This window comes from Pygoscelis adeliae, unplaced genomic scaffold (assembly GCF_000699105.1).
Source record: "Pygoscelis adeliae isolate BGI_AS28 unplaced genomic scaffold, ASM69910v1 Scaffold256, whole genome shotgun sequence".
Classification (NCBI taxonomy): domain Eukaryota; kingdom Metazoa; phylum Chordata; class Aves; order Sphenisciformes; family Spheniscidae; genus Pygoscelis; species Pygoscelis adeliae.
In genome coordinates this window covers 1,510,220-1,527,650 of record NW_008824996.1, presented here as the reverse complement: position 1 = coordinate 1,527,650, position 17,431 = coordinate 1,510,220, and the positions used below count along the sequence as shown (strand labels likewise).

Genomic DNA, 17,431 nt, shown 5'->3' with positions numbered 1-17,431 from the left:
GGAGGGAAGAGTTTTGTTTTTCAATGCATTTTGTATATTCTAATATATCTCCTTCATTAAAATTTTCTTCTGAGGGGCTTGCTAAATTCCATTGCTTTTCAGCATCCATAGGAGTAGCAGGAGATTTTAACCATTTGCTATGAGAATTTTCAGGGTTTTCTTTTATTAATTCTGAAGTCTTACTAGTTTGTTCATCTGGTTTTTGAGTTTCTTTTTCTTTCAACCGATTACTGTCAGTGAATACCTTCTCATCTTCAGCTCCTGCTGCTTCTTCTCGAAGTGGTGATACTCCATCACCTTTCTTTTTCACAACATTAAGAAATGCCGTTCTTCCCATTTTCTGCCGCTGCTTTGTGAATGCAGCTTCAACTTTCTTCTTCTGTGCTTCAATGGCTCGCCTCTTTTCCTCGAGCTTCATCCTAAGATGGACCATTTCAGAAGCCAGTAACTGTGTAGTGTCTCTTCCTTGAGGAACAGATGCCTCCTCGGGAATATGAGTCCAAGCAACCACATGAGGGATGTTCAGCTCAGAACCTTCCGGTGTGGTTTTCTGAGAACTGCTTCCACTGCTTCTACTATCTGTGTGATTCAACTTCCTGAACTTCTGCTCCGCAAAGCTAGTCATTTTAACCCCCGAACTTGAAGAAGCACTGCTGCCTGCCTGTGATTTAGTACTTACTGAGCTGGGACAGGGACTTAATTGATCTCTGTGATTGCTAGCTCGCATGTCATAATCCTGGAGAAATTTAGATGGTTCTTCCATGTCAGAGTCCATGCTTACAGTGTAATCTCTCAAAGAAGAATCCTCATCCATCGTCTCTGGAATATCTTCTGAAGGGACATGTATTCCGGTATCTACTTCTGTATTGTCAGTCACAGGACTTAGAGCACCTTTTGTGTCTGTAATTATATCAGGGGTAGACTGATTTATTTTAATGTTTGAATTCAAGATGCTCATTTCCTGATCGTGAAGAAAGAACCCATTTGTAATTTGGTCTGGTTGGATAACTCTGGGAGATTTTTCAGTGTCATGAATTATCTGCAAAGCCTCTTCAATGCTTGGTGTCTCAATTTGATTGCCAAAATCATCCAGAATTGCCCTGTTTTGCAGAGCTCCGTTTGGAAACCTGTAGTGACTGCTCTCATTGGCATTTTTTTGATTTGTGTTAAGAGACTGATTGGCTTTTGTGTCTTTATGAGCTATCACGTCCTTTTCCTCTTCAATATCTTGATTTTCCTCTTCTCCATTTACTGGTTTGAAGGACAGATTTTTTCTAATATGCTTCGGCATGCGGTTGATGTTTAGTGTAAGGCCTTCGTTGCTCACAGATCTAGTCATTCCTCTGTTTGGAGTGGATACCGGAATGCTTTTTTCTTTGTCAAAAGAAATGTCAAATGAAACGCCATGTAATGATGACCTAATAGAGATTAGAATAAAGGAAATAACTGAGCAACTCGTGATTAATAATAATGAATATTCACATTCGTTTTTAAAATTATTTTAAGATTGTAGCATTAAGGGCACTGTTAGGTGTACTGTATTTTGCCTAGCTTCAAATAGAATATAATAAATATATAATTATATACAATTATACATAATTATATATAAATAAATATAATCAATAAAAATGCACAATAAAATAGAATATAACAACATTTTCTTTAGAGATAGCCAATGTTTTTTATTACTTTGGAATAAATTCTGGGCACTTAAGACACACAATTTACACTTACTGAATAACCCACCACTATAACTCTTACCATTTTAACTTTAGTTTACACCCTACAGATCTATAGTTTATGACCGATCTAACTGAAAAACAAAGCATTCAGCCTGATTGTTCTTCCTATCCACAAAATAATACAAGTTTAAATACTACTGAGCTCATTAGCCACGTGACTCTTAACACTTTTAGTTGACTGCAATGAGTAAATGTGAACATATTTAATGCCAACAATTCAAATATACCTCATTTCAATGTTAAAAAAAAAATATTCTGAAGTTTGTTTCCTATTACCGAGTTCTTAATCCATGATACAGTTTTCTCTTTCTACTTTTGCAAGTCGCTTACAAGAACTCTTATTACAGGATTCTGAAAATCCACACTACAATGGAGGATTTGTTACTATTTATGACCAATACATAATCATTTTTTAACCAATTTTTATGGTAAGACTACTTACCTTTTTTCTTTGGGCCATGTCCCTACATACCCATCTACGTAAGACATTGACGTGGACCTTCTGATGACTCCTAAGTGAAATTAAAATAGAACCCAAGGTAACTGCTGTGAAAAATTATGTTAACGTCACCTTCTGTTGCTTTAACAAATTAGTTTGCTTCACTACTTAGAACACTGCAATGGCAAAATAAGTGGTTTTATACTGAGAATACAAGTAGAGCAACTGAGTCAATTTCATCCTGACTATATATTATACCCCTCATCCCCCAAAGAATTTACTATTGAGTAAAATACACTATAAATACTACTAAAATATACTACAAATACTTGTTGTAAGCCATATTCCACATAATCAAAAGAGAAGTGAAATTAAAAAAATATACACAATATAAGAGGTGCAAACACAAACTTCCCATCTGTACATTTTATAAATTACAGAACTCATCATTAGCCTTTCATGTAAAGCTCTCCCAGTAATTTCTGCATAAATAATGTTTGAATAAATACAAGCAAGATAGCAATTTACTCAGAAGACGACACCTTGTCTCATTGCCTCTTCTACCCATTTGTAAATTACAAATCTGTTACCTGGAACAGATGAATAAGGCTGCTGGGGTGTATGCAGTTGGTGAGATGGTGTGTAAGTTGGACTTTCCAATCTATAAAGCAAGAGACATTAACTTAGAAGCAATACATCAAAAGCCACATTACAAAAGGGCAACCAGGCTTCATGTCCTGGGCCACCACAAAACCAGATTTATTTTTTATGACAGGGCGGAAAGTGAGGCGTAATTCTCTTCTTGAAGTATTAATTTATTAACTAAAAAGAGAACACTGTTATTACCTTTAACTGGACCTAATGTAGACAGACACAACAAGTCAAAAAGGTATTTATCCTACACAAACAGCCACAGAGCAGCGTTAGTTTTGTTAACATACTTGTCTCCTGATTTATTTCATGTAAATGTCATTATTAGAAGGTTCTCATTTTCACAAAAACCCCAAACATAAACATGAGCAAAATGAGGCAGTTCCTACCGGCCTCAAAACTGAGTGACTGCAGCTAATATCACACACTTTTCATGCATCTCTCTTTTCGGTTGCTTAGTCTGAAACTTCTACTTTGTGTCTGGACTGCAATATGCGCTAGAAGTGGATAAAGGAGATTTTGTGATAGACATGACTTTATAAATAGAAAAAATATATTCACTACTAAAACAAAGATTTCATCTGTTTCTACTTACAACAGATACTTTTTTTTGGTTCATAGAGAAGGTCTGTAATAGACCAGCTGTGTTAATCCAGAATAGGATTAACATAATTCAGTGTTTTGATCAAGGTGCTTCTTCAGGATCAGAACAAAGACACATGCATAAAGACGCATGCATCTGTATGTAAAACACTTCTAAAGAAGCCAGACTTCAAAAACACGCTGGATTAAATCCTTTCCTGTTTTGAATTTTGTTCACCAAGTTGAAGAGCACACTCCCAAACTCTCTTTTTTCAATCAGTAATTTTCAAAATATTTGTTTAGTGCTTTTGTAGTTTATATACAGTATGCTGTAGAAACATTTCTAAGTAATGTTTGTGGGAAGCATATTCATGTCAATTTAAGAAAAATATTGTTATTTTACAATCTACAAAAGCATCTTTCAGAAGTATATATTATTCAAAATAGGTTCTCATAAATTCCTGATTTTTTGTGTTAATGACACTACACACTGGCTACGTGACATACCTGTTTCAAATGGCATTTGAGATTTCTGTGAAAATTTTAAAATCGTAGATATAATGTCTATAAGTTATCTTAAAAGAAAAGCATGCTTTCAAAATTTCATCCAGCAGCCTGTGAAAATTTGCTACCACAAAGAAAATCTATACACTTCCTTCTCCCTCGAGGAAAGACTGATTTTGGCACCATGGCTGCGGTTCCATGGCAACCTCAGACATCGTAACTGCTCGCCGCCACAGTCCCACTCCCTCCTCTGCGCTGGATCTGGCTCTCCATCCGATCCTCTGAGTCATTTCAACAAGCTAAGCCAGCAGAAAAACATTCACTTTTTCCGACTGGGTTATTTTTTTCTCTTTGTGCACCGAAATGACAATGTCAAACACTCAAGGGGGCAGGAACGTGCAGTTGGGACAAGGAGGAAGGCCAGGACCACGACATGCTGCAGTCAGGTCCGTTCTGCCAGGGAACCTGCAGCCTGTGTGTTAGATCCCTATCATCTGAGATAACTTCTTCGGCCCCTCCCTTTGTCCTACAACACAGTGAAGTATCATCAAGTGGGATGAAGTTCACCGGTTTATAAGGAAAGATATAGCTCTTTCTATTACTCGTGGATTGCTCTCATAATACTCCAACACAAAACCATATTCATCACTTGTAGAGACACTAAAACTGTGTTGTGATGAGCTAGTACAATACGCAATCCACCACCCGTGATTTTTACTATATCTCAGAACATGTCTCAGGAAACATAAGCAATATTACAAAACACGTTGGTGGCCAACTTACAGACTTGATAGTTAAAATTTGGAATGGTAATGGCACTAAGAAACATAAAGGCTTTTCTAAATGTTCATGAATTGAATTCAGATGCTTATCGTAAAACTTCCAATCAGTCCTCTTTAGTTTAGAGGCCAAAACCATCTGCACAGACAAAGTGTACACATTTAGAGAAACGGTAGATTTATTTGTGTGAAAAAAATACTATGTTACTGACAGAATTTGTCAGAGCAGTGATAAACACATGGTTAATGGCTTCAGCTGTGGGGATGTTTTTACAGAGTCAAGGCTACAGATAGACTTCTCTTGTGGTGTTGTCCAGTATTCATCTACTAACTGTCTTTAAATATAAAGAAAATCTTCTCCACAGCTATCACTACAGCACAAGAATAAGCATGGCACAGAACTCTGTTTCTTCAGTTTAATTTGTTTTTAAGTGTAACTGACACATGATTTACTATCTTCATAGAACCTCTAAAAGATAAGTCACTGAAGTTTTGTTCATGAAGGGCTCTAAAAGGGGGACATCAGGTTGGAAGCCACATAGAAGTAGTGATTTTTACTGCAAACCTTTCTCTGTTCTGTAGGACAGTCACGGTTACATGTCCTTTGTTGGACTGCTTGCAGTGGCTTTCCAAGGTGCGAATGGCCTTGGGAAGCCCTCTTCCAAAAGATGCGTTCAAAAACTACCGTTTCTTGTTCTCCTGGCATATATGCTCAGTTTACACTAAAATAACTTCATTGTCTACAAGGGAAACACTTCAGATACACACAGGAAAAAGACTCGGAATCACAGCTTTTAACGATAGTAAGAAACACTACTCCCTGATTAAAGTCAGCATAGTTTCCTAAATACTAAAAAAAACCCCAAACAACCAAACCCCCAAACCAACCAAAAACCCCAACCCCACCCCCCGAAAACCCCACCCAAAAACAACAGAAAAGGCTGAACAGGATTAGCTGGGTTGGCAACCAACAATTTGCTGAATATCCAATTAAAATGCATTTTATCCTTCTCCTCTGTGTCAGTTCAGACACACTCAATAAACCTTTGCCTCCAAATTGTAAATATAATGCGATGCTAGCCCTCATCTACTGTGTTCAGCTCAGATCACTGGAAGGCTTTCTTTACCCTGTCAAAAGAAAGATTAAAAAACGTGGCCTAACGTGCAATTTCTGCCTCTTGTCAAATGTATGATCAGCTAGAGAACACAAGGGAAACAGAATTTTTTTATATTGCTTCCAAATCTGTAACAGTAATACTAATAATAATGTTTCACATATGTTTACAAAATACAAATAATGCAAAACATATTTAATAAAGAAGTTAGCTTTCCATTCTTGATGATCACAAGAGTTGGGAAGTTCATCGTAGCGTAAGTATTTATTTTTACCTATCTGACCTTCATGTTACTTAAGTAACACAAACAGACCAGACTAAAACCATTACTCAGTGGTTTTCTTGCTGTTATCTTAGTTTACCATTTTTGGAAAATTTGCTGTGAATTCCGGAAAAATAGCTCTTTCAGAGCAGAGCTGGTCAGTGACAGTTCTCTGCTGAATGGTAAGGGCTGTTTTGGAAACTGGTGAGACAACAGCGCGCTGTCCAAGTGACAAACATGAACTGTACGAAGATGAACATGTTGCCTGCCATGCAGCAGGGCGCTGGGGGAAACAGGTGAACTACGGCATCTTCCACAAAATTCTACAGGTTATATTTGGTACCGCAATCCTTGAGCATTGCAAAAAGGCAACAAAGCTAAATAAAAACCCGTGTTTGATTTTGAATAGAAAGGAGAAGACTGTGAAACAGTACTAGTGATTCTCTGACATTACCTGGCTACGAAGTCAGAACCAGATGGGCCATCCACGTAATTTCTTCTGTTAGCATTCAAGCTGTGAGCAGAAGCTGCATCTTTTGCAGGTTCAGCTGCCAGGAAGAACAAAGCTCAAGTTATTGTAGTTTAGTATTCAGTTAAAATCCACAGTAGAAAAGCTGTCTGAAATAATCTGAAGTAACAATTTCTAAAGATTTAAAGAATTTTCATTGGTTCCATTATTTAGATTAAAAGCCAATTACTTCCTTTCAGCTTTACCTCCTCCAAAGTTCCCGTACTGGCACTAATTAAGGGAATGGAGAATGACAAAAACGACTAGAAAAGGCAAGGGAAGAAATAATAAATAAAAAAAAAAATTAAAAAGAGCTACAAAATTAAAAGCAAGCAATCATTTTAGCAAAAATAAATATTATTCTTCTGGAAGAAATTTTTCTGATATAATTTTTTCCCCCAAAACCCTTAGGCTGACTTTTCAGCTAGAAAATAGTATTTTGGTCATATCCTAAATTAGTTAGCAATATTTAAAAGATTTAAATTGGATTTGTACGTGCTATAAAGCATGTAAATGAAAAAAAAGGTGTAAAAGCCTCACGATGAAAATAATCTCTTCCTAGCTCTTAGACAGACAATCACAGCACTACTGTATGAATGTTTAAGTTACCATGGCTCTATACTCCTTAACAGATCTCAAAATCTACCTCAGAGGTGGATTTTTAAATTTGAGAATTTACTGATCAAAGACTGTGCCTTCGCACCCAGGTACAAAATGCGATTTTACAATTAACTGTCTGTCCAGTTTCCCCAGATTTATGTTCCTTTCTCTTGGTATCTTCTCCTCAGCAATACAAGCTCTTCAGGCTAAATTCTGTTCTTGGCTCCTTATTATGTCTGTAATTCCTGCATGGGCATAAACAGATTCTAGGCTTGTTTAGGTCAGGAAAATTTGCAAGTGATTATACCACAACAATTTAAATGAGTTTTTGGTAATAGACAACAAAATCTAATTATGATTTATGAGATGAGATGAAGATTAACAAGAGGAAAGAGTATTTTGCTCCTTCTTTAAGGGGGTTGTACACCACCAAATCCTGTTAATGAAAATATTCACTGTATTTGTGAACACAATAGCGATCTGTATACATACATATTAAAAACATGCATGTTAAAACCGATGCTTACTATAATTACCTTGGGGTTGCACAACAACACGAGGTTGCACAAATGATGGCTTCACCACTTCAAACCACCAGAACAATTCTGCCATGAACACCATGTAGTTGCTCTACAAAATAAAAAAAAAAAAAAGAAAAAAAAAGAAATTTATATTAAAACACAGGCCTGCAAATAAATAGATTAAACAGTATTCGGGATATGCCTCTGCATTTCATCCAGTTTATGTTCTCTACCGATTTCTTAGAAAATGAGATCAGTAAGACTGATCTGTAGCACCAACTACCTCATACACATAACTTGACCAGATTGTAACCCGCTGGGTTGACATGTTTCACAATGAGCATATGCTCAGGCCTGCTGTCTTGCAGGCAGGGCAGAGAGGTACAGGATGGGTGGAAGATGGTGTCTGTCAAACAGAGTAGCCATTTCCATAAAAAAGAGTAGTTGAAAAGCCCATCATTTTGCAAGGCTAGGCAATAAAACTTTCAGGGCTTTTTAACATGAAAAATTCTGGTAGCCCTTAGTTTTAGTGTAGGAATTCTGAATCTGATTTAGGCCTTTGTATCAAGCATGTGCTTTTTGCCACATTTGTGAAGATCTACCCAAATTTACAAGTCTTTAATGCAAAACAAAAACCAGCAGCAGCATTTGTTCAATGCACATTAGAACAAGGTTTTAGCTCCAAAGATTTGTGCACGCTTAGTGTATTGTTGATATATCTCCCTGCTGTATTTTCCCATTACACAGCTATGAAACACAGACGCATGGGAGCCATCAGATTCAACACAAGGGGAAAAACAGGTAAAAAGGAAGAAACAACCGGTGACATGAACTGCAACAACAAAAAAAAAATCAATGGAGAGGAAAACCAGGCAGAAGCAGTAGCAACAGTTTCTGCTGCAACAGTATGTAAGAAGGAGTGCAAAAAGACCAGAAGGTTTGTTGACTGTGGAGGCCGAAGAGTTCAGAGGCCAAATGATCACGGTCCTAAGCTGCTATGTCCATGTGATTCAGTGCTACTTCATATCCAGAAATATCCACTGAATGAGATCAACGAGCATCCGGGCCCGAGCTGACTCACGCAGGTGCACAGACTTGTGTCACCAGTCTTACGACGTCAGAAAATACAAACAATACAAACCTCTACTTATGCATTAAATCGGGAAACCATAATTAAGCAACTTTTTAAAACAGTTTGTTTAAAAAAAAGTCCTTCTGCAATAAAACCCAATAACATCCAGCTAACACTTACAAAAGCAAGTGTCCTTTGTCACTTTTTTCATGTCATTACCACCAATAATTTCAAATATCTAGTTCATTTTCTCCACTTCATGCTATTTTCATTTAACATTTCATGCAGCTTAAATGGGAAAATATAAATTAACAAACTTACTGGTTTAATTTTTACAAACTAACAACAACATCAAGAGCACTTGCAACTTATAAACTAATGTTGCAAACCAGAAATATATTTCCACGTGACCTTTTTCAATAATAAAGCTTTCTTCATGTTTGGTCCTATAAAACTTTCTGTACTTGAGAAAATTAGCATTTTTACACTAAACTATCAGACGCTATCTCTCTTTTTATTTTTATTTGAGAATGAAATTAAGTGAAAATAGTCTCTCGGGGAAAGTGGGAATTTATTTAATTATTTGCTTCAGAGAAGAGTTTCAAAGGAAAGCAATGTCTCTTCTGAGTTTTGCGGTAACACAAAGAAATCAGAGCTGATTTAGAAAAAAGCAAACAATTACCTAATTTTGCCTTCCTAAAAAAAAAAAAACAATCCCCATTTTTCCCCCCCCCCCCCCCCCCCTTTTTCTTTTAAACAGAGATAGGGAAAAATCTGCTTCTAAATAAAGGATGTTAGTTGAGTACATAATGTTACATAGTATGGGACAGAATTCTTAAGCCTATTTGCAATAAAACCGACGGCTTGCCCTGGTCGTCTCTACTTGCTTTGGCTTCTGCCATTGCCAAGCTGTTGTGGGAAACAGGATACGGTGCCAGGTGGACCTCTGGTTCGATCCAGGACAGCGTTACTCTGGTTTTTAGAATGGAGTTGACTTCTACATTCTCTATATGACTGAAGATGATCTTCAGTATAGACTTTGCTATTATAGATATGAACAGAGCAATCTTTATACACATGAAACATTCTCATTAGCAGAGCATGGGACATTTTTCTCATTTCCAGTCCTTTGTTCGCAGTAAGGCCTTCCTTTGTCTCCAGGAAAACCTTGCTGCAGATTAATAATTGCATTTGGGCTCCTGCAGTAAACGCATATAGTCTTTAAAAATTAGTTTAAATTTACAAATAATTTACTCATACAATTTCATAGAACTCTGTAGGAAAGAGACCTACATATCAACATATATGTTATTTCTCTTCTGAAGGATTTTAGAAGAATGAGGAGTATTAAATAAGAGCTAACAAATTGCAGAGTTCTAAGAGCACAGCAAATGATTTAGCTGACAGTTCTTTAACAAAAATAAGACAAATTCTGCGGAAGTAAAACCAGTGGTACATGGTTTCTATTTTAAATTTTTCTTTGTCCAATGAAAAAATTTTCTGATTGATTCAGGCATATATGGCTGCAAAGTCTGTAAGTCTTCTGTTGTCAATTCACCAGCTAGAGGAAAAAAATCTAAGCAGAAAGATGAAGCTTTTTGTGATCCAGTAGGAAAGAGAAGAAAACTGCTTTGTATTCTGTGATGGACCTATTAACTTTCCACTGCACAGATAGGCAAGACTGCTCACATTCAGATTGCTCACTTTCAATGTTTAACTATATTTGAGCACAGCTGGTGTACGCCCGCAGAGGATGTACTCAAATTAAAAGTTGTATCCAGACTATGTAAGACTTCCATTTAAGACTTCTTTTGACAGCTTCACTATGTTTTCAGTCCCTCAAATGTCAAATTCCATCGTTGCATTAATTTTGTTGCCTTAAAAACGCGTACCTCAAATCTTGGAGTGCGAGCAAATATTTGACAAAAATTCTAAACAAAACATCATTTTATTTCAGAAACAAACCACAGGCGTTAGGAGTAAGAACATCTTTTTAAAATAAACAAAAATTTACAACAAAAATGTTCAATAATAAATGAGATAACCTCAATTCTGTATCAGTAAATTTGAAAATATAATTTTAAATATCTATTTGACATGTTTGATTCAGATTTATTTTTCCTGAGTATTTCCAGTGTAGATAAGCCTTTACTCTAGCAAAGGGATAGTCTTAGACTGAAAGCTGCTCATACACTTTAGTACACAGTGAAGGGATCAAGGGATCATCACAATGCAATGTTAAGTATTGCATTTTGGTATCACACACTGATTTCATTAGGAAGCAATACGCATAAAGAAAAAATAAGATGTATTTCTCAGACAAAATAAGATTTTTTTAATACTACAATTTCTAAATATTACAATTTCTATAATTTTTCTCTTAATATTTCCCCCTCCCCTTACCTCCCCCCTCAAACTTTTGCATTTTTACTTGAATTTTTTTACTACAAAAAAAGAATTATAAAATGTTCTAATCATAGCTTTGTCCTCCTCTGAAATAATATTGTATTTAAATACTCCCAATTTCTTACGCTGAAATGCTGCATTTAATAGTGTGACTATTTTATGAAGAAGGACTCAGATATTCCTTCTGAGAATATCTTCCATGCAGTCCTGAGCTACTGCAAGACAGCTTGTTTTTCCAAAATCACCAGAGCAGCATTTACTAAAGTAAAAATGAAACTGTTGGCTGCACAGCCCGCTCAGAACTGAGGCTAATTTAGATGTTTGATGGCGAAACATCATGATGGAAAACACATTTTCTCACAGGTTATTTTTAGCCAGAAAGGGTTGTTAATAATAATAATCAAAGGGGAAGACTTGATGATCAGTAACTTAATTTTTTGGAAAAACTAATTGTGGGTCTGTAGTAATCCTGCTACCCAGGGGTAGAAAGAATGTAGATATTTTTTCCACAGATTTTGCCTTGATTATGCTGACAAAAAGTTCTAATAGCTCGTCACATGATTATCACATGCACTTATACACAAAAATATTCAGAAGCTTAACAGCATTTTAATAGTACTAAAAAATAACCAAGCCCTGAGCAGCTCAGACTGGCTCAAAACCACTCAACAGCAGATGGCAGACTTGCAGCTTCATAGATGCTTTTATTTGCTAAACATTCTGATTTAATTTTTTCAATTTGATATTTGCAGGCTGTTCATTAGTTCCATGTAGTCAGCTGCACTACTGGTTACATTTTATCTATTGCATCTTTTGGTACCATACAATGAAAATCCTTCTGTTCAACAGATTTTGGAAGAAAAAATATCCCCATATTCTGAGTATAAAATCTAAAGTCATTACTTGCTTCTGTATCAAAGGGAGATAGAAGCTGGCTTCTTTTATAGGATTTTATACAAAAAGATAAATTATTTTCTTTAATATCTCTATTCCCCCTCCACAATTTTAAAATCAGTTGATTTTTAAATCAAATTAGCTAACAGAAATAGTATGTCCAATCTTGCCACTTAAAATAAATTATATCCTTCTAATATTTCTAGGCTTTAGATCTGCATATTCACTAAATAATAACTACAAGGTGATATACGTAAGTGATACAAATAATTTGTAATCAGGCTTGAATCCACTAAAATTGAATGGAAAAGCAGCCATAGACGCTTTTAGGAATTTTCTCAAAATGAACATAAGAATACTCTGTAAAATTTATACCACGATGCACATTAAAATCTCTGTTCAGTAGGCCAGGAAAGTAACTCACCTCAAATGCAAATCCATAGTTCATATGTTATAAAAGTGCCAACATAAATGCATCAAGACTGAAGAAAATTGGAGTGTTTCAAACTCTCTGGAGAAGGCCAAGTTACAGTTCTGCGTATGATCCATGCACTACCCGTCTGTCATATCTCCTGCCACAACAACTCAAGTTGAAAACTCCAGTATGTCTTATTTCAGACCAGAACAAAGAAGTGGGAAAACCGGCCTATTAACATCAGCAAAAGCAAACCACACTGCTTCCCTTTAAATAATGAGTCAGGAACATTTGGTCCCTCTCAGGAGAGAAATCTTCTCTTAAAGAACTGTTCCCGGGTTGAATCTTCCTTTTCATTCCTGATCCCAAATCCTTTTAAACCAGCCAGACGGGAATCAAATCCCTGGACCAACTCCCACCATACGTACCGAAATTGCCTCACCGAGCACAGCCAGCTGCTCTCCCGGGTCCTTAAGGAGTCCATATACACACTCGCAGGGACTCCAGCTCAAGTTCAGACTTGGGTTAGCAGTCTGATTGGCAGTGGTTTTTTTCATTGAGATTGGAGGGAAAGCTGCACAACGCTTGCAGACATCGTGTAGCCCTTAATTTCTAGGATTTATCTATGTGACGTATTTGAACGCTATTTTTCACATCTCAGAGGACATGGTGCTGATTATAGCTTCTGCTTACGCTGTTTGCAAAGTCACCATCAACATTACGTCAGAAAGTGCAAATATTCAAAATGTTCAAACACAATAAGTATTTTTGGTATAAAACAACCCTTTAGATATTATATTCTCCTGTTTTGGGGGGTGGGGGGTAGGGGGAGAGGGGGAGGAAGCTCTGGAACCAGCCTCTCCACCTGGCCTGCTGAGCCTTTGACAGAGCAAACGTTTGTTCTGTCTGCTCTGGTTAGTAACTAAGTGCAAAAATAAGGTACCTATTCCACGTGCTTAGTTGTGATTCTGCACAGTTTAGAGTCTGGCCCACATTTAGGTCAGAGGAATGCCCTTCACAGACAAGAGACAGCAATCTTCTCTCAGATTTGCTTCATTTCACATTCACAAAGCTTTCATTCTGAATAAATGTGCCTTCTGCACGAGTTCGGGTGAACAGACTCTACAGTTACCAGAGAACAGCAGCCAAAGAGAGGAAGCATCCATGCTGAGGGGCAGCACGTAAACGTCTCCCAAGAACGGAGAGGCTGCAGAGACTCGTGGCCCGGTTGAACCCCCAAGAACCCACACTCTCAGAACAGCAGGGCTCGGCCAGATCTGTACAAGGCCATCAGCACATGCTAGTGTCAACAACAGGCTGATAACCCTAACCACGCTCACGAGGGCAGGAGCTGTTACACGCAGACAAAGAGTACACAATTGTATGTATATACACACATAAAGAGACAAGTGACCCCTTGAGAGACTTTCTGGGCACCTTCCCCAAAGCCACTGGTGGGCCAGTATGACCCCTTACTTCTGGGAGGCCGCTGGGTTGGTCTCCAACCCAGTAAAAATGACTGAGTGAGCGTGTGTGTGAACTGTGTGAGCAAATAAATGCATTGCGTGAATAGTAATCTTATTAATAATGGATTCATTCTATTAATAATAGCAGTTGAATTAATAAAGGGTGTTCCAATATTGGTTGTGATCTGTGTCTCACCCTGACTCAACCCTCTAACAATGAAAAAGGAATGTACAACAATACGTGTAGATTAAATGAGTAGCAAAAGTTTAGGATTACTATTTAAAAAAAACAACAACAACAACAACAAAACCCACACATTTTTGGAGGCTCAGATAAAGGAACACTAACAAAAGACAATAATTAACTGTGTGTCAGTTGATTCAATGCCAAGTTCCTACGTGAGCTCTCAAGTCATGGTAAACATCAAATGATTCAAGCTGTCTGTCAGTACCTTCTTTGACAGTTAACCTCATAAATTACTTGCTCCTAGGCCTGAACCCTATGGTCCTACTAGAATAAACTGGCAGAGAGTGATCTAAAAATATCAAGAAAATAACCAAATACAACCAAAAGATGTGGTTTTCCTCTTTTAGAAATACTTTCAACATCTATCTCACGTGACAAATGGAACACGTGAGATGCATTTTTTTCTTTCTATTCAGGGACCATACATGTCCCTCACAACACCCTTTTCAGGAATTACACATTCCGTGAGACCTTTAGTCAAGCCACAAATGCTACATACTGACCATTACACCGCAGTGCTAATCAACTGTTGGGCCAAAGCAATAAGGAAGTCTTTACTATTCTGCAGGGTGGTTCATGCTTCCTGTGATGGCACTTCATGCAAGCTCTTCTATTTCTACAAACTTGTTCTTTGGATAGGCAGAACATGTGTGTGTCAAGACACAATAAAACATCTCTTTCAGTTCTATGTAACTTCCCAGATACAGGTGAAGAACAAGCTATTTAAAAAAAAAAAATCCTGTCTCAGGATAAAACTGCTTACAGGAGAAGGGAAGAGCGAGGATCAGGGCAAAAAAAGCAATCACAACTAAAGAGAGATCCAAGATTTTCTATTCTTTCCTCTTTTTAAATATGCAGGGAGGATTCAGAAAATATTGTGATTATTTTTATGTAATCTCTCTCTACTTGTGTTTGCCTGTCTCAAAGGAAAACAACCAGGAACCAGTATGCTCCCCTGGTGGTGCCTCAAGCATCCATGGAATGTATTCAAATATTTTTTTCTTTAACATCGGTAGCCCTGCCTTAGTAAACATCTTATGAAGAACTTCATAAATGTATTTTTCTTAGAGGAGGAGGAAAGGGCAAGTGAGGAGCAACAAAACTTACTTTCTGCTTCATTTGACTGTGACACATTAAAGCTGTCTAGAAATCCAGACAAAGCTTATTTCCCCTCTGTGCTAAAACAGAATTAAGCCAACAGTTTCATCTGCTGCAAAATCTGAGAGCCTATATCAAATACTCTGGATGCTTGTTAAATGAAGTTTTAAATTAATCTGACTGTGTTTCTGTGCATTTTGGTGGGAAAGCCAAAAGTGGGCACAATCACCTTGGTCTAGTCCTGCACTAAATTTCTGTATCATATACTATCTACAACCTGCCTTGATTTAACGTAACAGGACCCTGCAGTGTGCCCAATAAAGAATGTAAGGTATGCACTTTGTGCTTGATCACTTTAAGAGAAAGAGGCTCTGCTCCCTTCCTTCTCAAGGACTAGCATGAAGTCAGGATACCTAGTGTAATTTCTAGGACCAGACAAGGCACAGCATTGTCATTCCAAAAACTCAGCTGTAATTTTTTTCTTGAGGCTTTTTCCAGTAACGTATCAGCAGTTTGGTTCTTTCTGTTCTTTCTGTCACCACCATGAACATAACAGACTTTTAATCAAAAGCATAGTGCTACCTACTGCGCAGTATGAGTCACCCTGAAAACACATCGAAATCTTTGCTGATTAACACAGACACCTGAAACAAAGACACATGCTTCTATAAATCCTAAAACTTGATACTATATAAATTTGGTAGACTGAGATAAAGGTGACTTCCACTAACCAGTTTAATTAAATGTGTAATATTTAAAATGTCCAGTTACAATACAAGTTTTTTTCAAAGTGACAACAAAATTCTTCTATAAATCCTAAAACTTGATACTATATAAATTTGGTAGACTGAGATAAAGGTGACTTCTACTAACCAGTTTAACTAAATGTGTAATATTTAAAATGTCCAGTTACAAGTTTTTTTCAAAGTGACAATAAAATTCTTTGGAGAATATGTACATTTATTAAAACTTACTCTAATCAGATGCACTGGAAAACCAAGAAAGAGCTCCTTTAACTGTGAATTTATTTTGAAAGGAAATTAATTCTTAACACTGGACAAACAGAGTTTATAGCACTAGCCAAAGTTTCTGTGCCAAGTTTTAGAAGAAAAACTTGGCAGCCTTTCTTTGTAGCATTTACATCTAAATAAGTATCCACACCACAGCAACTTGTAAAAACATGATCACAAAAGGGCTTTCTCAGTTCTAGAAATACTCTAAATCTTTGAAAGAACTCTAAATCCCCTTTAAAAACAGTGTTCAGAAACAGCAAAATTGCTGAGTCTGTAGCATTTTAAAAGTGTAAAGTCTGATGCATTGGGATAGTGACAAAATATTTAATATAATTACTTTTTAGAAATTGAAGCGTCACAGTGCATACTGGCTTGAGAAATAATTCAAACCATTACTATAAAAAATGGTATTATTAATTGCCACGAATGAAACCAAAGAATAATGAATTCCATTTATTCCATGTATCTGTAAGCAGAGAGAAACAATCAAAACGCAGTGAAGGAGTCCTGCTCAAGATCATTGAATGTGGTTGTAGGACCATATGTTGGGAAACTACAGACAAGAGAGACTGCAATGCAGCAGACTTTTTACAAGTATGTAGGTAGATTACTGTATCTGAAATTTAAAAACACCAAAAGCTGATTGAAAGCAGCCACTACTCAACTTTGCATACACAAAATAAAACAGCAACAGCTAAGTAGTCTAGACTTAAGTCCTACTGCCCTTACTCACCCTGGCAGCTCATGACGTATTTGAAAAGGACTGGGTTCAACCCTACAGGAGACAACAAAGCTGTATTCAAGCCCTGGCCTCTGTGACTCAGCTTGTGAGATTGCTATAAAGATCATAAAAGCAGTGAAATGACCCAGATATTTAGAAACCAATTGCATCCCATCTGCAGTGGATATGCCGACTCCATAAAAATAGTATTTCATTCCCTAAAGGCAGGCCAACAAGAATCTTAAGCAAACGAAGAGTGTTTTATACAGAAGAAAGTCTTAGAGAAACTCAAGAATGAAAAATTAAAGTTACAATTAGGCAAGAAATACAATTACTCCTTGTCTTTCCACACAGGGTTAAAAAACTATAGAATAAAGCAAAAATTTTTTTTCCTCT

The 17,431-nt window shown here is 36.9% G+C and overlaps 1 protein-coding gene across 1 annotated transcript in view; it reads right to left on the bottom strand.

Moving 5' to 3' along the window:
* Positions 1-17,431, bottom strand: part of CAMSAP2 (calmodulin regulated spectrin-associated protein family, member 2) — a 92,859-nt gene that overhangs the window by 12,823 nt on the left and 62,605 nt on the right. Inside the window, 5 exon segments of the mRNA XM_009326170.1 lie at positions 2-1,418; positions 2,185-2,254; positions 2,772-2,842; positions 6,529-6,622; positions 7,719-7,812. Coding sequence (XP_009324445.1) covers positions 2-1,418; positions 2,185-2,254; positions 2,772-2,842; positions 6,529-6,622; positions 7,719-7,812 — 1,746 coding nt within the window.